Source organism: Mustela nivalis, assembly GCF_964662115.1.
Source record: "Mustela nivalis genome assembly, chromosome: 19".
NCBI lineage: Eukaryota > Metazoa > Chordata > Mammalia > Carnivora > Mustelidae > Mustela > Mustela nivalis.
The window spans coordinates 1,422,581-1,443,361 of NC_139038.1; the positions used below are offsets into that span (position 1 = coordinate 1,422,581).

General features: G+C 57.7%; 1 protein-coding gene across 2 annotated transcripts in view; it reads right to left on the minus strand.

Moving 5' to 3' along the window:
• The window catches only part of MAD1L1 (mitotic arrest deficient 1 like 1), a 310,570-nt gene that overhangs the window by 281,390 nt on the left and 8,399 nt on the right, over window positions 1–20,781 (minus strand). For both annotated transcript variants that reach the window (XM_082714045.1, XM_082714046.1), the window contains exons 5-9: window positions 18,561–18,685; window positions 17,656–17,737; window positions 16,623–16,753; window positions 16,422–16,536; window positions 14,767–14,828 (exon numbers count right to left, since the gene is read on the minus strand). In XM_082714045.1, coding sequence (XP_082570171.1) covers window positions 14,767–14,828; window positions 16,422–16,536; window positions 16,623–16,753; window positions 17,656–17,737; window positions 18,561–18,685 — 515 coding nt within the window. The remainder of the gene's footprint in view (window positions 1–14,766; window positions 14,829–16,421; window positions 16,537–16,622; window positions 16,754–17,655; window positions 17,738–18,560; window positions 18,686–20,781) is intronic.

Consider the following 20,781-nt stretch of genomic DNA (forward strand, 5'->3'; position numbering starts at 1 on the left):
GCCATGTTGCCCCAAGGCTCACAGACAGGCTCACAAGCACGTACACACTAGTCCGCAGGAAACGCCCCACTCAAGACAGAGCCGCGGGAGCTGCGTGCTGAGAACTGAGGTCCATGCTTTCACAACATCACCGCAGGACACCAGCGGATCCCACGGGTTTGCTAGAAGCACGGAACTCCACCACAGTCCCATCACCTCTTCTCCCATGCTTGCAGGCAGAGGCTTTACCAATGTCACAACCACAGCCCCACACCAGTCCATGGGCCCACTCACTCTGTGACCCACCCCGACCCTTCTGGTGTCACTAATAACCTGCAAAGACATAGGTTGGCGACAGAACAGGCAAGGTTCTCATACAGACACAGCACAGGCAGACCCAAGGAAAGTTGCCATCCCGTCTCCCAGGATGTTCAGGGTCCAATGTGTCCCGAAGTGTGTTCATTCCACTGTCACGGTCCCCAGGCAGGGTACAGGGACAGATCTATGCTGCTGCCTACCACATGCCCTTGGCTCTGCCTGTCAATGCCTGGCTGCCACCCCTGTTCTGCAGACAAGGAAGCTGGGACTCAGGCAAGCCCACAAGCACCCTCTACCGCACTGCCTTCCCACCAGAGAGACACCCTGATGCCCAGGCATCTTCTGTTCCTGACCCACAGCTGCTCCCTCGGCTGGCATGGCGAGGTCTGGAAGAGGCCGGAGGATAGGGAGCCCAAGTGAGCTCTCAAATCTAGACCTGCGCACACGTGACGATCCCCCCCCCTGGGTATTTCAAAAGCACACGCCCTCAACAGAGTCCACAGCTCTCCCTTCCTAAAGGCCAAAACCCATCCCTGCTTCTGCCCCATCTGCCCGCACCCTTCCTCCCAACCCCCCGTAGGGCTGTGATCTCCTGTCTTGTATGCCAAGGACGTCTCCCAGCCTCAGCTCCACAGTCCCTGTGGAACTCCTGATCCGCACCGGAGCCAGTCACCTTGGCGTGCAAAGCCAACCTGTCATGGCCGGTTGTCCTCCCTGTCCGTCGGCCTGCTCAGTGGCCCATGGCCTCTGTCCTATATGGCACACTCACCCTTGCCTTCAGAGGTCACCCCAAGCCTGCCCTGCCGCCTCCCATAGCACTTCTGCCCTGGGCCAGGCCCCCCCACACCACCATGCCTCCCCAAGTGCAGAAACCCCTGTCCAAGGGCCAGCTGCCCCTTCGTGCTATCTGTGTGATCCTCTGAGGCAAGAAGTGTGTGCGAGGGAGGCCACACCTGGTGCACAAACAAGCCCACCGTGCATTGCGCCCATGCACAATGGGCACCTCAAGACCAGCATGACAGCAGGGACACTGGGCAAGGACAACCTGCAGCCTCAGAGCCCCACTGCACTTAACCCAGCCTGACACAGTCCAGGAGGAACGCTTCTGAGAAGAGCTCCGGGGGCCCCTCCCCAGGCAAGAGATTGATAAAGCAGATGGAACCACTGGCCAGTACAAACAGACATCCTGAGCACGGGCCTTGTGACGTAGAGTTAATGAAAATCACTGAAGCAAGCCGTCTGGAACAGATTCATCTCCTCCAAGGTAGAGGGACTCGAAGATTAAGGGTGGAGAAAAGGCATGTCGTCCAGTGCCCCACATGCACTCTGTTCCCAGCCCTCCAGGGTCCTGCACTCCTGTAACAAGCCCCACCATCGAGGCACAGCTACCCGGAGCCCCACAGCCCTTCCAGCCATCACTGAAGCTGTCCCCTGACTGCACGACCACCACACAACAAAGCATCAAGTGCCTTGAAGAAACCAGACTCTCGGCAAGTCACACACCAGGGCATCTGATTCGGCGCAGCCGGGGCTCACCGGGACTGGTGCTGGCAGACACAGGAGCTAGGGGGGCATCCGTGTGGGTGTGTGTGTGTCAAGGCGCCAGAGCCACCAGCACCAGCAGCCCTGGGAAAGGAAGCCAACGGCCGACGGCACACAAGGAGACTCCTCCTGACCAGAGCTCACGTCTTCCGACCACAGAGCCACACGAACACAGTGTTTGTTCACGCAAGGCTCTCCAGCCCCTCAGGATCTGAAATCACACCAGCTGCTCCACAACAGTTTCCCGAGGACCACGGAAATCACAGACTCGACTCCCCCCTGCCCTGGCATCAGCCTCTGGGCTCAGAGCTGCCTGGCGTCCCCATGTGCTACTGCCCCTCCACCAACACGTGTGCCTGCTCACGGCAGCAAAGGAAGCTCAAGACGACAGCCTTCAGAGTCGAACCCGAGAAGCAGTACGTGGACACGTGTGCACAATCAGCCTGTCTCAAGGGGGCGTCGGCCTGGGGCTCCCTCCATACCCAGCACGGCACCGGCTCCACAAGGCAGACTGAAGAGTGCGGGTGCACAGAGCCAGCTCTCCGGGGCGAGAGTCAGCTCAGGCTTCCCGGCTGGCTCGGCCTGAGCACACCTGCTGCGCCGCAGCCAGCAGCCCCTATGTGGCCTCCCAGACCTCGTCCTTCCAACAACTCCCGATATGAGCACCTCCTGGAGGGCAGCCAGCTGCCACAGACCCGGAGCCTGGGCCTCTGGCACATGGAGGAGGCCGAAAAGAAACAGGAGAACGCAAGGAAGAAGCCAGTGGCAAAGACTCCAGTCTTTCATGAGAGGACACTGCAAACATGTGCAGAGTGACCGCTACCGCACGACAGACCCACAACCGCACCAGGGCCGGCCACCCATGCTTCCCTCACTGGGCACCCACTCGCCACCGCCAACTCCATTCGTTTTACACCTGTTTCATACCATCAATTTTACCTCATAACAACTGCACCTAAGACCTGGGTCACAGAACATTGACACGAGACCGTGACCACATCCCTACTGAGACGGCACCCCATTGCCTGGAGGGCTCTGGCTGCTCCCTCCCCAGCCAAGCCCTCAACACCAACTTCAGGCAACCGCCGTGCTGGGACCTTGGGGACAGTTTTGCCTGCTCTAAAACAATTTTTTAAAATTTCATTTGCTTTCTCTCTTCCATTCCTCCCTGATTTGCAGAGGTCTCTAACAAAATGCTATTCACAGAAAGCCGCCTGACAGCCAATCTTATCATTTACGTGAGTCAGGCCATTACCCTGGACCCCAAGCCCCGTTACAGGCCCTCACTGTCACTGCGGTCACCAGTCTAGAAGTCCCCACCCTCGGAGGAGAAATGAGTGTTAACAGCACTCAGCCACTGGCTGGTTCTCATCCCACAGACACCGGATTCCCTATTTCCATAGACTTCCAGGAGCCTCCACGTACCACAGCAAGGGAGGCAGAGGGCCTAGGTGGCAATTCCGTGCACCCCTCACCCTCAGCTTCAGGGCAACAGTGTCCTTTCCCTCTTTGCCCTCTGCACACGCTCCCTCCACACCCTTGGATGCGTGTTCTCGCACACAGGGACACCTCTGTACTCCATTAGCCCGACCCGAATTCGCTTTTGAGTGAGAGAGGGTAAAAATGACAGGGGAATGACATCTCCCCAGGCAGTTTCCCCACAAAGGGCAGTGGGCGGGTTTCCCTCCCGGGGCCTACCCCACATCCCACTCTGGGAGCGGGGTGGAAGGAGAGAGGGAGTCTGCCAGCACCGTCTGCACGGGTGCGCCTGCGTGTGCCGCGGCAGCCCCAAGGCTGCAGGGCCCTGAGATGGGTGAAGGTGGCCCGTCCAGCAGGCACCGTGCCGTTCCCTAATCTGCCCTCCCTGGCTTCCTGCAGCCAAGCCAGCTCTTGCAGCTAAGGGCCATGACTGCCCCCAAGCCATATTGCTGCCCAAGCAGCTGGCCTGCTCGCAAGCCCCAACGCCCAGACCAGCCAGAGCCGGCCATCCCGAAGCAAGACACGCCAGATGACCCAAGAGCACATGCGAAGGCTTCCTCCTCTAGGCCCGTAGAGCAGCCTCAGTCGGGAGCACGTGCTCTTCAATGGAGGGTCAAGAATGCTAGATGCAAACTGTGGGCACACAACCCAGGTCGCAAGCCCATGGCGGTCCACAGGACACACCCCTCTGCCACAGAGGCTCCTCCTTCCACCATGGTGTGACTCACTGAGAAGTACAGAGACACTTGCTTTCAGCGGCCACAGGCCACTGGGCCCTCGGGCACCAGCCCACACACAGTCCATGAGCAAGGGACACCCGGCAGGGCAGGAAAACCAGGCGCTTGCTCAGGAAGGGCCACTAATTCCAAGCCCCAGGACAGGAACTCCACGGCACCAGCCACATGGAAGAGGCCACGCTCGGTCTGCAGACAGACAGCCCTCACTGCTCCCAAACAATCGGGGAAAGGCAACCTACCTCGGCACAGTTCCCCAAGCTATATGTGGGTGGCGGGGGGGGAGGCAGGATCCACCCACCCTTCCTGCCTTCGACTGTCTCATCTGTGAATGTCAGCAGCCAAGAAGGAAGGGAAAGACACGTCCATTCCTTGTGGAGTGTCACTGCCATGGTGCCTCACAAAGCAAGCCTTTGTCTCCCCTCTACAGACTAAGGCCTGGTGAATGAGAACAAGAAGGCTGACCCAGCCCATTCTCCCACCCCCTCTACTCTCCCACTGCCCCCACTCACCTCCTCCTCCCACTCTCCCACCCCCCCCCCCAGCAAAACACCTCCCCCCACCAGCACTCCCAGCTCCCATGACAGACATTCTGCAGGGAAAAACACCCGGGGCCACGAGAGGAACCCAATACAGGACATGCAGGATGTGCACACACGTGGCAAGTACTTTAAAACAGAGTGCCAAGTCCCTAGGCTTTAGGCCACGCACCTGGCTCCACCAGGAGGGGACGGGGAGCACTCCGAGGCCACTGGAGACAAGCCCACCACAGCCTCCATGGAACTAAACCCTGGTGAAGACGTCAGGACAGGAGGAACCACTGACCAGGGCCCTGCTCCAGGCCCAGGGTCTCTACTCCTGCCCAGTGCCACCCGCCAGCCCAGGGAGGACCCAAGGCAGGTCAAGCAAGGAAGAGCAGGGGATCCAGAACAATGCCTCCTGGTCCCACCTCCGCTCCATGCAGACTCTGATCCGGCAGCACCGAATCCGTGCGGGTGGTCGCCAATGCCCCCTCTATCCCGGTCCACACTCCAGCACCTACCCACACTGGCGCTCAGGTCCACCTGCCACTGGGATGCCTTCCTCCTCCTTCCCCTGCTTCATCCCCATCCCCAGGGGAACACACACACACACACACACACACACACACACACACACACACACACACACTGCAGGTCTGAGAAGAGTCTGCTGGACGGGCCCGGACGCCATCCCCCTGACCGGGGGGCCTGAAGCCCACGTGGCGCCAGAGCCATCGCATGTACCATATGGAGACCCCAGTGACACCTCGGCACTCTGTCCCTGAGGCGCCCAAAGGCAAACGGCACAGCTGAGGATGGGGGAGGGAGGGAGGTCTGGACTTTGCACAGGGTAACAGTGTGAACCTCGCTGAAGAAACACAACAGCCAGCATCTGTTCTTTAAAAGGTAATTCTGGGGATACCTGGGTGGCTCAGTGGGTTAAGCCTCTGCCTTCAGCTCAGGTCATGATCTCAGGGTCCTGAGATCGAGCCCCGCATCGGACTCTCTGCTCGGCGGGGAGCCTGCTTCCCCCTTCTCTCTGCCTGACTCTCTGCCTACTTGTGATCTCTCTCTGTCAAGTGGATAAATAAAATCTTTAAAAAATAAAAATAAAAGATAATTCTGCTTGGCCTCTAAGAACATGGACCCGCCCTGTTGCTGGGGCTCTGCTTCACGGACACATGGGCTCCCAGTCACTCAGTGCTCACCAGGATGGCCACCCTCCAAGCCTCGGCCCCCAGCTCATGCTGGCAAAATCAGAACCCGTGTTCCCAGGCAGCCACCCATGCATGAGTACTGAGGTGTGCCCACCACCTGACCCCGCACTCCAGCAATTCAACACTGAAAGCCACCTGCTCTGCCCGAGAGGACAGAAGCCCTCTAGCTTCGGACACGAATGAAACTGACCGTGAGGAAGGACATCAGCGCTCAAGGCCCCATGCACTTAACCGGGTGTGATCACTCCTCACAGCCAGAAAGCTGACATCCAAGGCTGTCGGGTGAGGAAGCCCAGAGCTAATGCTGCCCGAGTAATCAGCCCCCACTGCTCCCCTCAGCCTGCCCAACATGGCAGCCCCAGGGACTCCGAAGGCCATGGGGGCTGCTAGGAAAACAGGCAAGGCTACCCCAGAGGCCTCCAGCTCTGCGGCTGCAGCCCCTCCCCACTGCTGGGGTGGGGGCGTTGTGGGGGCACTGATGAGGGAGAGCCAGATCCTCCCACACTCCCAAGAGGAATTCAGTAAAGCCTCTCCAAGTCCACAGAAACCAGACACAGAGTTGCTCCTCTCTCTCCAACATAATCCCCTGAGAACCCAGCAGAGCCTAATTTGTCTAAATCCTTCTGCTATCTGGCTTTAGACTTTTTAAAACCAATTTAAAAGGAGGTACAGAAGTAGACGAGCCGTATCTACAGAGCTGGAGAAAAGCCCTCCAAAGTGCTTCAAGCACCGAGCCAGAAGTACAAAACACAGACGCCCTTCCATCTGGGACCAGCCCCATCATCCTCGGGACCCCAGCAAGCACATGCAGGGGACGGCCCCTGAAGAGTGGGCAGAGCTCCTCTGGGAGAGCGCCTCCCTGTTTCCATTCCCCGCAGGGATGGGACACACAGAGACAGAGGGGCCAGGACTGTGCCCGGACTCGTGTGGGCCCACCCGCATGCTTCTGGAAAGGCCACAGTTGGGCCCGCGGGGGTCAGGGATGCCGCTCCCTCCACACCTCGCTGCACACACCCACTTGCAGCAGCAGGCACAGGCCAGTCAGACTCACATCTGAACCTCACTGGGGAGCCGGGCACAGCCAGGGGCCGCTCCCCCGGGGCCCAAGACAGGGCTGCAGCGGAAGGAAGCCAGCTGTCAGGGAGCTCTCTGCTACACTTGTCTTCTGACTCCCCCCGGAACACAAGAGCATGAACAATACAGGCACCTTGTCACCGAGGCCAAGCAGGCCAGAAGAGGCCCCATCCTAAGTCACAATAACCACAGACAGAAAGACACAGGAACAAGCAGTCCTAACACCCTCAAGACAGCCAAACGCTTACTAAATGCTACTGGCTGCCAGTCCCCCGGTGCTCACAAAGGCTAGCCACCCTCCAAGCCCCCAGGGCCTCTGAAGACAAGCCCCTGCTCTTCTTTCACAAGACTGAAGACGGCAGGTAACCAGTAAAGAAATCAAACAAGTGAAGGTAGAAGCCGGGGCTCAGCCACCAGGAGAACGACCGGCTACTTAAGGCCAAGAGTAAATCGCGGGAGCACCTGCTTCCCCTTGGCCTCCACAGGGTGGCACGGGGCTGGGATGGACTCCGAAGCCTCCGGCCGCCACCTGCACACCTCTGGGGGCCACTGGGGCTGGAAGCCAGCACAACACCAGGGCACAGGCCTGATGGAGAGCCAAGGGCGGGTGAAGGCACCTCTCTGGGGCCGAGCTGCAGGAGGACAGCTCTCAGCAGACAAATGAGCATGCAGTGGAACAAAAGAAAGGTTCATGGCTGAGGTCACAGAGGTGCCAGCACAGGAGGCCAGAAGGTGAAGCCCTCACCTCCCTCCTCCTCCTCCTCCAGAACCCCAGAGGAAACCAAACCAAGACCAAGGTGCCTGATAGCCTGGCCACCCTCCTGATAGTCAGCACCACCTCGTGTACTGACGGATCCAACACCCAGAGGATCAGAAGTGGCGACCATAGTGACTGTGGCCATAAGAGTCCAGGTTGGTCAATGAGATGCTCTCTTAAAAGGAATCAGGTTTGAAGTGGCGGGGGGGTGAGAGGTTGGGGTACCAGGTGGTGGGTATTACAGAGGGCACAGATTGCATGGAGCACTGGGTGTGGTGAAAAAAATAATGAATACTGTTTTTCTGAAAATAAATAAATCAATTTAATTAAAAAAAAAAAAAAAAAGGAATCATGTGCCCGGCCTCACCCACCATGGGACACAGGCCCCAAGACCACTCCCCTGGCCAGCAAACAAGTGCTGCTGGGAAGCAGCCCGGTCAGCAGCTGATTCCTGTGCTCACTGCAGGTGACCCTCACTGCAGGTGACCGGCCAGTTTCAGGGACACCAGGCTTCAACAAAACCTGTCCACCCTTCCGCCTCCCTGCGCCCGTCAATCCCATCAAAGCTGCACGCTGCCTGACAGGCACCACGCCCTCCCAGCCGGACTGAAACCAGGCCAGATCCAGGCACAAAGGGACAGGGGAAGAAGCCAAATCACAGAGGCACACCCGCTACCAGCAAACTGCTTCCTCCATGAGATGAGAGGCTTGACTCCAGAGGGCCTCACCACGCATTCCACACCCCTTCAGTAAGGATCCCCCCAGGTGGAAACTGCTCAACACGCTTGTTCAACTCCAACCCACTGGAGGTCCCTGCCCTCCTCGCTGTGCTGTGGCTCCACGCTTGGAAAGCATGCTGCCCAAACCCAGTAATGCCACTCGTGTGCCAGGACAGAAACATAAAGCACTTTTTGGAGGGCAATTTAGCACCATCTGTCCGTTACAAACATGTATGTCTTTTGAGATTAAAAAAAAAAAAAAATACCTACTTCTAAGAATTTGTCCAACTAATGAGGCCCTGCTTCCAGGGGCCTGAGATCACTCAGAGCTCGTCCACTTTACACTGTATAGCCCTTCAATTCAGTAGAGCTCGCTGCTGGTGCAGAAGTACCGGTGGAAATCGAGTGACGAGGTGTAGAGGACCCAGACTGAGCACCGAGTCAGAGCTTGCCACATGAGAATGTGCCAGGCGGTGCCCAGACTGCGGGGTCAGGTGCCCCCCGCTGGAGGAGCCAAGGGCCCCCTTCTCTGACAAGTCGTGCATACTGGGCACAAGGGCCATGTGATGGGGACCGGGCAGGGTGAGGAGCATAGGGGTGGGCCCCACCCAAAATATAAGGCTTTATAAAGCATGCCTCAGCACCCCTCCCCAGCCTGCCATCGTCCACGGGTCCCCTTCATGGAGGTGGGATGCGTGACTGACCACATGCACACCCAAGCAGCTGCTGTGACAGCCAAGGGCACACAATTTCTGGCACAACGTCAGGACCCCTCTAGCTCCAATCATGTCCCAACCTGAGATGTGGGGAGCCAATCACCTGATAGCCACTACAGTCAGTTTTGCCTTTGTTAAAATTCCAAATAAAGGGCATCACACGGTGTGGCCTCCAAGCACCTGGCATCAGCAGGACTTGCGTGCACGCACAGCAGTCTGGCCTACCCCAGGGATATGCCATGTTCCATGAACCCACACCTGCTGATGGACATGCCTGCTGTCCCTACATTTTGGCTATTAGGAATCAGGCCACTGGGAACATTTAGGGACAGGTCTTTTTGAGATCACATTTTCATTTCTCCTGACTAGGAACCCAGGATACCATTGCTAGGTTCTGTCATAAACATAATGGAAACAGCCAAACAGCTTCCCAAGTACTTGGGGCTGCCTTCCCAAGTGCTTCCCAGGGGCTGACCTCCCCTCGCCCCTGCAGCAAAGGCACGACACCACTGCTCACACCCTCACCCCTGCTGTGGCCTCCCTCTGATCCCAGCCACTCTACTGAGCCAGCCGCAGTACCTCATGTGACCTTCACCTGCACCGCTGAACAACAACGATGTGGAACGTGTGTCACGTTCTTATTCCCTCCCGTCCGCGGACCCTCTTCTGTAAAGTTGTCTGTTCAACACCTTTTGCCCAGCTTTTAAAAACTGGCCGTTGTCCAGTTCACTCGGAAGAATTCTTCACAAATCCTGGATACAAATCTTCCCATCAGGCCTCTGCACACACTGCAAGTACTTTCTCCCTCCTAGAACAGGGTTTGCCTCTTCTTTATTGTAACTTTTTTCCAAGAACAAACGTACTTTTTTATTTTAGAGAACTCCAACTTACCAAGTTTTCGACATCTTTGGTGCATGCTTTTGTGTCCTAATCTTCCAGAAGTCTTGATTTTCACCCGAGGCAGATGCATGCCCCATGTTAAGAGACAAGAATCCGGACCTGACCACACAGACATCCCACTGCCTCAGCACCGTTTGTGGAACACTGACTCTCCTGCTGAATTATCTCATCACCTTCATGGAGACCAACAGACTCCATACTTTTGAATTATTCCTGAACTTTTTAGTCTTTTCTGTTGATGTGTATGTCTATCCTTATGCCATTACCATGCTGCCTTGACCAATATGGTTTATAACATGTCCTGAAATCAACCTTTGTAAGCCCTTGGTTTTTTTCACGAACAAGCCTATAAAATTTTAGAATCAGTCTGTTGGTTTCTACCAAAAAAAGCTGCTGGGACTTAGGCTGGAACTGCACTGGAAGTACGGACCAATTTTAGCAAACTGGCACCCCAACAACACGAGCTCCTCCGCTCCGCGAGCACAGTATCCCTCAGGAAGAACTTATACTTTACAACATACAGGTTTTCATCAAATTTACCCCCAAGCACATCAAGTTTCTGAGGCCACAGTCAGTGGCATGTACTTCCAGTGGCTGGCTGCCAGTACGCAGAAATTCAGTCCAGCATCATGAGTTGTCTCTGTAACTGCAAGCCTGTTAGGCTTACCAGTTCCGGGTAGCCCTTCAGAAAGTCCTTGAGCTCTCCTGTGTGGGTGATCATCTTGTCTCAAACCACAGGCAGATTTACTACTTCCTGTCCGACTGCACACCTTTCTTTCCCCTCCCATCTCTGCCCTGGCCTGCATGGCCACTGCCACAGATGGGGAAAGGGCATGCAAGTGCAGAGTCGGCGGGAACTGTGCCGGGGGCCCTTCCACTCCTGCATTGCTTGGAGGTTTGCATCGTGCAAGGGTGCTAAGCTCTCACAAAGCTTCTGCACTACTGAAACAGTGTGCTCCCCCAAACCTATTACCACAGCGAACCACACGAACCAGCGCTCTGAAAGATGTGCCCTTATGTTGCAGCAGGTGCCCCTTCTGTTCTACTGCCCCTGCCCCTCCCCCATGTTATTCCTTCTCCGGTGCCCTAGACAGTCACATCCACGCTGACACGGATGCAGAGAGTGTCTCCTGGCATCCGCTTTGAACACCTTCAAATCCTTCTCCACCAGGCCACGCACCCAGAGCAAAGCTGTCCAAAGCTGGGCATGCTCTGTGTGCTGCTGCCAAATCCCTCACTCACCTTTCAAAGCCCTGAAATAAGGACATCCAAGCATCACACCCACTCACCCTCCCTTCCCCACTGCAGCCTCCCCCAGGTGCATGGCACCCCATCCAGCCTAGAGCAGCATTCCCTCCCACCCAGGACTCTCCAAGTCCTGAGGCCCACCTGTCTCCAACCCAGGTGACCTGCAGGCTGGAGACAGGTATCCAGCAACCTCCAGGTGGACCAGCCTGCATGGCAGGTGAGAACAGAGCCAAGGGGCTTCCCTACTGGTTTACATGGCCTGACCCACCCCGGCTAACTCTACCCAACTCTCCTGACACCCCTGGGCTCCTTGGGGCCTAGGAAAACCCAAACTGGGAGAAGGGTGACAAGAGTCAAGAACTCCAGGGGGTTTTGGTCTTTCCAGGTGTCAGACCTAATCTCTGTTCCCAACCTCTGTAAAGCTACAGGGCCCTCTGAGAATCTGCGAAATGCCACAGCCGTGAGCACAGCGGATAGCCTGTGCAGAGAATATCCGGTCTGAAACATCAGAAGCTCACAGACACCAAGCATTTAAGGAAGATAAAGAAGCTAGTGGAAAATAGGTTAAATGTGGGACAGCCACCAGGGGCGGGCAGGACAGCGAACAGGGGCCAGCCAGCCGCCCACAGGTGCCCTCACACCCCTGCTCCTCTGGCCCCAGCTGTAGCATGTAAGTCCCACGCAGAGCGGCAGAGGACCAGGAAGAGCGGCAGGCAGCAAGTGTGGGGCCAGAAATCCACAGGGACCCTGCAGCTATCGAGGTGCAGGGATCAGGATCATGGGGGCAGGGGTGCCACCTAGTGGTGGCAGCCCTCAAAGCCCAGGAAACACTGGACGTGGGCCAGGACCTGCGGTCATGACACATGCCAAGTGAATGCTTTCAGTCCCAAAGTGACAACAATGCCTTAGCCTAAACACCAAGAGACTCAAGTCCGCCAGCTCACAAGGCTCACCTTGTTCCTCCAGCCCCTACTTCCAGGGCATCTGCTGCACCCCAGCCCACTGCCATCGCCCTGGCTGATTGTGCTTTGGTTGGGGGGCACACCCCTGAACTAGGACACACCCACAAACATGTTTCCATGGGAAGAAAGCCATGTTCTAGAAAAGTCCTTCCATGAACAGGTGTGAAAGATGAGGCACAAGCTACCCCCCACAACACGAGGGCCACGCTGGGGACAGACACACATCTAGCCATTACTCAGCACAGTCTGAACCAGTCCTCCCGTCCCCTGCCACACGGAACGTGGCAAGGGTGATGGAGGGCATCCATCCTGGACCCACTGCAGGCAGTTCTACCTCCAGCCACTCAGACAGCAGTCTCAGAGCTCCTAACCAATGCCCACCCCTCCCTCCCACGCTTCCCCTGCAGGGACCCCAACCTTTCCCTGTGCCCTATTTCCCTCTGCACGTTTCCCACTCCATATTCAATCCCACAAGATGTGGGCTCCTACAAGTCACTGTCCCTGCACAGAAATCTCTAACTGCCCCAAACTCAGCAAAAAAGGAGAGCCAAACTCCTCCTCGTAGCACTCAAGGTCATGCAAGACTCAAGTCCAGTGCCCAGCAGGCTGACCCATCTGTACCCAACTCTCCACACGGCTCTGATGACAGAGTAAACACAAGTCTGTGATCCACCAACTGTTACATGACACATGTACTCACGTCGGCGGGGCAGCCTGCCTGCTGCCTGGAGCACCCTAGCACGGATATAGGGGTAAAGGAGAGGAGCCGGGGTTTCCAAAGTGCCCCCGGAAGGGACCAGGAACAGGTGACAAAGCACATGAAAGAAAAGCTGCCCCCTACAGGATCCCTCCCCAACAGCTGCCAGGAGCCCAGGACCACGAGGATGCCCCACCCGCTCCTCCAGAAGCCTCCGGCCCCTCGGCCCCTCAGAAGGGACGGCTCTGCAGCATGGTACTGTGCTCCTCCCCATACGCACAGTGAGGCCTGCACTGCACTCCCAGTAAGAAAACCAGCCCAGAGCCAGGCACAGACTTGAAGAGGGGCACCCTGGCCCGGGGCCGACAGAGACACCGGCCTCTGCTCTACATAGCCCACTCTCCTATGGCCGACCCCAAAGGGCCTCAACACCCCTCTTCCTCTCCCTCACCGGGCCCGGCCACCCACTGAACACACAACACACACAAGCAGGCGACCAGGCAGATGACCCACCCCAGCTGGCAGTCAGCGCCCTGCACGCCAGCCATACTCAGGCTGGAAGTGAGACCAAAGGACCGAGGAGTAGCTGCACCTCCCCTCCGGGCCAGAAACAGCTGCCAGCTGGGCCCCAGCCCCAGGCCTGACTGATGCTGTGTGCTTTGTGGCCCATGCTGTGCGTTCAGACTTGCCAGCAGCTGGTCTGATCGGGCATGCGTGGGCCTCTGATCTCCTGCACAAAAAAGAAATCAGGGAGGTTTCTCTTCTGACGAGGCTCCCTGGGAGCAGGACGGAAGCCTTCCGGTGAGTTAATAAGTGCAGAGAGCCTGAGGAAGCACAGAGCAGCTAGGCCCTGCTGGGCTGGCCCTCCAAGAGCCTGGGCCCCGCAGGTGCGGTTCAAGCGCGATCAGCAGCCTCGTCTGTCCTGTGACTCAGCCATGCAGAGCCGATGAGGAGGCACTTTCAAGGGATGCACGATGGAGTCAATAATGCTGACGGGAACTGCCACAGGGTCCAGAACCAGCAGCAGGACCATGTCATCACAGGACAGCTCTTTAAAGAAGGTTCTCAGTCTTGGCCCAGTTGCCCAGAGCAACATGAAAGACAACCGAGGAGCTACAGTCTTAATATCACCCAAGCAGACAAAACAAAAGGCTCTTGAAACACCGCAGCTCCAAGGACTCATCTCCCACCAGCTCTCTCCCAGACTGGAACCACCACACAGTGATGAAGCTACAGGCAAGAGCCAGTCCGCAGCAGACCCACAGAGTCCTGGGGACCGAGAGACAGGCAACCACGCTGGAGGGACCTCAGAATGACGGGCAGCAGAACGTGTGGGGCCAGGGGCAGGCGGCAGTGGAATGCTGCCCACCCTGGCCGTCCTGCCCACTGGGAACAAGACCCCAGCTGCCCACCCGGCAGCCCCGCCACGGCCCCTCCGCCTCCTGCCGTCCCCCCAATGGCAGCAGCTTACAGATGAGCCGAGGCTGCTGCGGGGACCTGCAGGGCACGACAATCCTCCACAACAGTGTTTTCTCTCTGCCCCCCAAAACCCAGTTCATCTCCACTGCTTGTTTTTGCCGAAAAGGAATAGCCTATCCTGAAAGCAATGACTCCCTCAGCATCCACAAAGATGCCCTTTCAGAAAGCCTGACACCCCAGGGCTATCAGATCCCTGCTAGCGCTCTGCCAGCCGACCTTAAATAAAGAAGCTATTAGGACTTCGGCAAGAGGGTCACTTTCCACCCCAACAGTGTAAGTATCTCATCTGACCTGAGCATCCCTGGCCAGAGCCGCCCCGACAGACTCTAGCAGGGTGGCTTCTGGCAATGCCAGGGAGCCAGGGCCGCACTCCCAGCCGTGCCCACCGGCCCAGCACCCCAAGGCACTTCCAACCCCCACCTACCTGATGCTCAAGCCCGTGGTCTGCTCCAGCCGCTCCCAGCTCTGCAGTTTTGCCAGCAGCTTCTGGAAAAACAGGGAGGTGAATGCTAAGAGCACCATAACCCCAGTATTTCCCTTCCAAGGCCTCTGCAGCCACCTGGATCCCTTCATCACACGACCCCACCTCAGTCCCCAGACCAAGGAGCCTCCCACAAAAGTGACAGCAATGAGGAGGATGTTACATCTCCCTGATCCCTCAGAAGAACCTGCTCATATCTCTGAGCGCCAGAGCACCCCAAGCCCGCTCAGGAGCCAACGGCTTACTCCCACAACAAGCAGGCTCAGCGCCTCGCCCGTTCCTCCGTCCCATGGAGTCAGGTCAGAGTCTCAGCGCACAAAGCACCACCGAGTGGGGGCAGGGGTGGCAAAGAGCCTTGGGCTTGCTCCCATAAAAACAGCAGGGCAGACCTGAGTGCTGAAACCACAGGAATGTGCTGCCTCTCCCACGCTCCAGGGGCTCCAAGGGACACCGGGCCCCCAGGGCAGATGCGCTCCTCTCAGCAGACATGGTAAACTAAGGCCGGGGGCCCCCGCAGGGAGAACAGGAAGTGGGACATGTCCCACCTGGCACTGCACGTGGGGCTGCCTGATCCTGCATCTCACACTCTCCCACGCTCACCCACGTCCCACGTTAGAGTCCTCCCCACCTCTTCCAGAGACGTAAGAAACGTCCGCGAGGACCATGCGTCTCTGTCTGGCCTGCCCCACCTCCAACCGGGCCAAGCGCCCTGCTGGCTTCACTGCATTCGTGCCATCACTCGATGGCCCTTTCACATGCGGCGCAGAGGCTGGTGAACGACTCTGTCACTAGAGCCAATGCTCAGCGACCACCTACCAAGGGCCAGGCCTAGTTTAAGCAGGGGACGTGAATTCATTAAGCCCTCAAAACCCTGCAGGGCAAACACCGTTACTCCTCATTACATAGGCAGACGGAGAGGTTAGGTAACTTGCCCAGGGTCACAGAGCCAGCAAGCATTCATGGCAGGATTTCACGCAAGGCAGCGTGACTCTGGAGACCGGATCTTAACCAATTTCAGAACTGCCCAGAGGAAACACTGCTCGGTCTGCAGCTGCGTCCTCAGGTGGAGTTCGCATGTAAGCCAGCATCCTAGAGGAGCTCGGCTCCCACCCTGTGAGGCCACAGGCTGCCCGTCTGGCCAAGTGCACACTCCCACCACCTAGGAAACAAAGAGGGCCCGCAGCTTGTCAGTGACGCAGCACAGGACAGCAGGACCCAGGGCCAGAGGCCAAAAGGCTAAGTGCCCATGTCCCTCGTGTGCACTGGGCGAGACAGAGCTTCTGCGCCCCCATGTGCGCAGGGAGAAGGGGGTCGGGTCCTCCCCACGTCACCTGATTCCCCGCCCTGTGTCCCCCACCCACATGGAGATCATGACCACCGGCCCCCTGTGCTCACCCAGCCGAGTCTCCCCACCGCCGACCGGCTCATGAGCGTCCGCACGGGACACCACAGTCCTGTGGCCACTCCTCATCCCACCACACCAGTCCAGCACTTCCACATTTCAGGGTGGGGGAACCAGAATGCCAGACTGAAACCCCAGGATCCCCCAGACAAAGGACACCCACAAGGAACAGACCACTGTCCCCCCCAGACCCCACCTCCTTCTCCAGCTCCAGGACGACCAGACTTTCCTGCAACTTCTCCTGGCGTCCCAGCCGCCGCCGCAGCCCCTCCAGCTCCTCCCGGAGCAGCCCGTTGGTCTCCCGCATCTCCCTGGCAGGGACAGAAACAAAGTCCCTCAAAATCCCACAAGCCTGAGAGGAGGAGCACAGCCTGGCCCCAGCCTGTGCCCGCCTCACCGCAGGTAGGCGCTCTCCTCCCGCAGCTGCTTCAGCTCCCTCTCCAGCTTGGGCAGCCGCACCAGCTCCGACTTCATATTCTTCACGACTGCGGCATCCTGTTCCTGCAGGGACAGCTTCTGCTCCAGATCCTGAATGAGGACAGGGACAGAGGGGACAAAGTTGACCACTGTGGCCCAGCCCCCCTCCAAAATACCAGGTGTACCCCTGTGCCACGTCTGTGTTGGTCTCCAGGGACACCCCCGACATGGTGTTACAGGTTGGGGTCACAATTCTGTGCCACCCTGCCCTCGGGGCTGGGGCCCTGGTGCACACCTATCCGAGGACAGGCAGCCAAAGCTCCCTAAATAAACACATTGGTAAGACACAGCGCTCTTCCCCTGCCAGATCCGCTCCTGCCACACTAGCACCCGTGGAACAAGCGAGTCTTCTCCATGTTGACGACAGCCTTTCCTTTGCCATCTGCAGTCCCCTTGAGACACACTGGGGACAGCTGGCATCCATCAGTGACAAGTCACTGAACAAGCTCAGTGCATGAGATCAGGACCAAATCAGTCAGTCAACAAACATTAACAGGGCCCAGCTCTGTGCCAGGTACAGGGTCAAGCAGCATGCACAAGGTGACACAGGACACAGATAAGGTCTCTGCACATCAGGTCTGGAAGAAAAACAGGCACCACATTACGCAGGCAAGCACACTCTGGCAGGCGGGCCAGAGGACTGAGCAGGAGTGAGGTGCCAGAGCCGGGCAGGCCCCAGAGCAGGAGAACAGCACGAGAGCGAGCAGAGGCAAGAGGAGCCAGGAGGCCCGACAAGAAGGCAAAGCTGGAGGGAGGTGGGGGGCAGCAGCCCCAGCCCCAAGCACAGGCAAGGCACACACAGTGATGAGCAACCGTGTCAATAGTTTACAGTGGGCACGGGCCACTCATGGTCCCTGGACACCCAAGCAAGCCCCAGCTAAAGCGGCAGGATAACTGAGACCACCACCAGGACACCCCGCAGGTACAGCCTACTCTGAAACAGAGTAACGCACCCTGATCCTCTGCTCCTGGTCGGCCCTGGCTTCCTGGCTGGCCTGGAGCTCCTGAACCTTCTGATTAGCCTCCTGACATTTCCTGTCGAGAGAAAAGCACATCATGTGCAGAAAGAGGTAGGTGGTAAAGCCAGCATTTGCCCTCACCCTGGAGGCTTTCCTGAGTAAGCCCCAGGCCCCAGAGCACTGTGGCCTCGGTCTCCTCAGACTGGGGTGCTGGCTAAGTAGACACCCCCAGCTTTCTTCCCTCGCCTTTGCTGCACACCCCAGCACAGACGAGGGCCACAGACGAGGGCCCTTCCGTGACCGCCCCCCCCCGCCACACCCCCAACCCCGCCCAGGAGAGTCCAAAGCTCTCCTAGGACACCACCTGTGAAGGGAAAGGCCTAGATCACTGAAAGAGAATTCCATGCGCGCTCAGAACGTGGCCTCCGCCTGGACAGCCCCACAGCCCACCCACCCCAGAGGCGCCCCACATAGCCTTTAAAGCCTCGCTTTTTGCTTCTCTGCAAGCAGGCATCCCAGTCCCCGGGGAGGGAAGAAATGACTGCTCCCAGTCACTAACAACATTAAGTGTTGTTCCCAGAACATTTAAAACACTCATTGTCCTCACTTCAGTGGCCCCTACGCCGGCAGCCAACAGCCTATGGATAGGGAAGACAGACCGGAAGGGCATCTGTCCAGGCTCAGTGTGGACAGCACACATGGTCAGCCGGTACTCAGACCACAGAGGGCACAGGAGGATGAGCCCGGGCCTTTCCATTCACGGTCTCCCGCACCAGTAACATCCGGACACACAGCTCAGCATCGGCCCCAGAAGGCTTCAGGCCGACTGGACCCAGGGCGACCCTCAAGCAGGCTCATCTGGTACCGGGACAGGGCCCTACCCCAGCACAGCCACTCACTTGTGCTGCAAGGCCAGCTGCTCCTTGAGCTCTTGCTTCTCAGACTCCAGGCTCTTCACCTGCATCTCCTGGTTCATCACGCTCCACTGCAACTCGGAGACCCTCCCCTTCAGCGTGCTGATGGTCTGGAGGGGCAGGGGGCACAGCTGCTTACAGGCTGTGACGCATATGCAGATGTTGGCTCCTGACCCACACACCCACGGACAAATGCCTTCGAAAGAGCCTGCACTGGCCACCCCCTCCAGCGGGCAGGGACCAAGCCACCTTCTCCTTTACAAAATGCGACCTGGGAGAACACCACCCCTCAATCAAGTCCCAGAGTATCCGGCCTGCAGCCTGCCTCACTTTCCCTCAAGCAAATGGGAAACCACTGGGTCTCAGTGATGGACTGCCTGCCGAGACAGCCTTGTGCCCCGTGACATCTGTCACTTGGGATCCTCACTTATGTCCAATGTGCTTGTGTGGGTCTCCCTCCACACATGCCCTGGCCTCTCCGCCCCGAATGAGCCCCTACCATACCCCCACCCCAGATAAAACACTCCCCGTGAACCACAGCCAGGGCCTGCCAAGACGTCAGAAGCAGGGGACTGAGGCCATCTTCAGGACGGAGGGGCCACGGGAACGCCCTGCGAACCTCATACTCTCAAACAGAGGGCAAGAACGGGGCCAGACATTCACCCTTGGGGAAAGTGCAGGCATGCTCTCGGCCAGATAGCTGGGGCTGGGGAGGCTGGCCCAGGGCCAAGCTTCAGGACTTTTAGGGACAGACCTGCCACCCTTGCATCAGACGTACCCTCACCAGATGACCTCCTAGTGACCATCTGGTGATTGTTCTCTGTCTGTGGCTTTCCCAGGGGAAGCCAGCTCACCGACCAGACCACCAGGGAAGCCCACTTAGAAACGTCCCTATAAATAACCTCCCAGAGTGGAGGACAGGGACCTGGTCCAGCAAACTCCCTGCAGTTCCAGGGCACCCCTGCCAACAAGGAGGCCTGACACGCTCTCACCTGACCCAGGGGCCCATGCCAACCCAGGAACCACATTCCCCAGGGGAGGCCAACACAGGCCGTCCACCTCCTGCACTCCATCCATCTGCATGGTCTGCTCTGTTCCAAGGATGCCCATCAACCTGGGCATCACAGAGGAATGAAGCTACGAAACTACATCTGACTAGGAAAACAGCCTTTGAGAAGTCTTCGGGAATCTAATTAACACATCCTGGACACCAGGCGCTGCGCAGGACACAGGGTCAGACAGCCGGCCACACACAGTACCCGGCTGTAGGGAAGCCCGGTGGTCAGCAAGAGGACTTCCCAGTGACGAGCACACGAGCCAGGCTAGGTGGAGAGAGAGAGCATGTGGGGGCAGTGACGATGGAGTCACCAGGGAAGGCTTCTCCAAGAAGGTACAAAGAAACAGAAACAAAATTTACGGTCCTCTGTCCCAACTGGCCGCCATCTCCCCACCCTGGACCCCTCTCTCATCCTCTTTGCAACCTGTGTGGCAAGGGCCCACCCCACCACCTTGCTCTTCACTGAACAGAGCACAGGCCCTGCCTTCCCCCGTGGGCCCCAGACCAGCCTCTAGAACACAGCCGAGGCAAGCCAAGGGTGACACGGGGACTTGTCTTGAGGCTGATCACAGCTCCTCTCCTGCCAACATCCACATCAGAAGACAGATGTAGGAACAACCTTAACATGCTCCCCAGCATTGCCAAGGCAAAAATAACCTGCAGCCTGCTTCCCGAGATCTATCAAGTAGAGAAAAGCACGCAGAGACAGAATACCAATGATCCCGCGCCCTGCTCCCTCCCCAGGCAGCTCTTCATCGTTTTCCTCACTGCACCTGTGATCCGCAGCGCCACAGCAGAGGGACAGGGAAGGTCAGGAGAGTCCAAGCTCCACCAGCAGCAGTGTTTGGGCTCTGTTTCTAAAATTTATACAACCTTCAACTGGTAAAGACAGTAAGGACTACAGTTCCTCTGTGTCCCGGCTTCAAAGACATTCTCAAATACTAACACACCTGCTAATAATCAAAGAAATGCAAATCCAGGGGTGACACTTACATCTTCGGAAAGGGGGGGTGGGGAATACAAGTATTTCCAGAAGATACCACCATCCATGACAGGTAAGGCCACAGGGAAACCAGGGCCCTCAACAACACTGCCAGGACCACACAGCAACTGGTAGCAAAAGCCAGACACTGTCCCTGGAGACCCAGA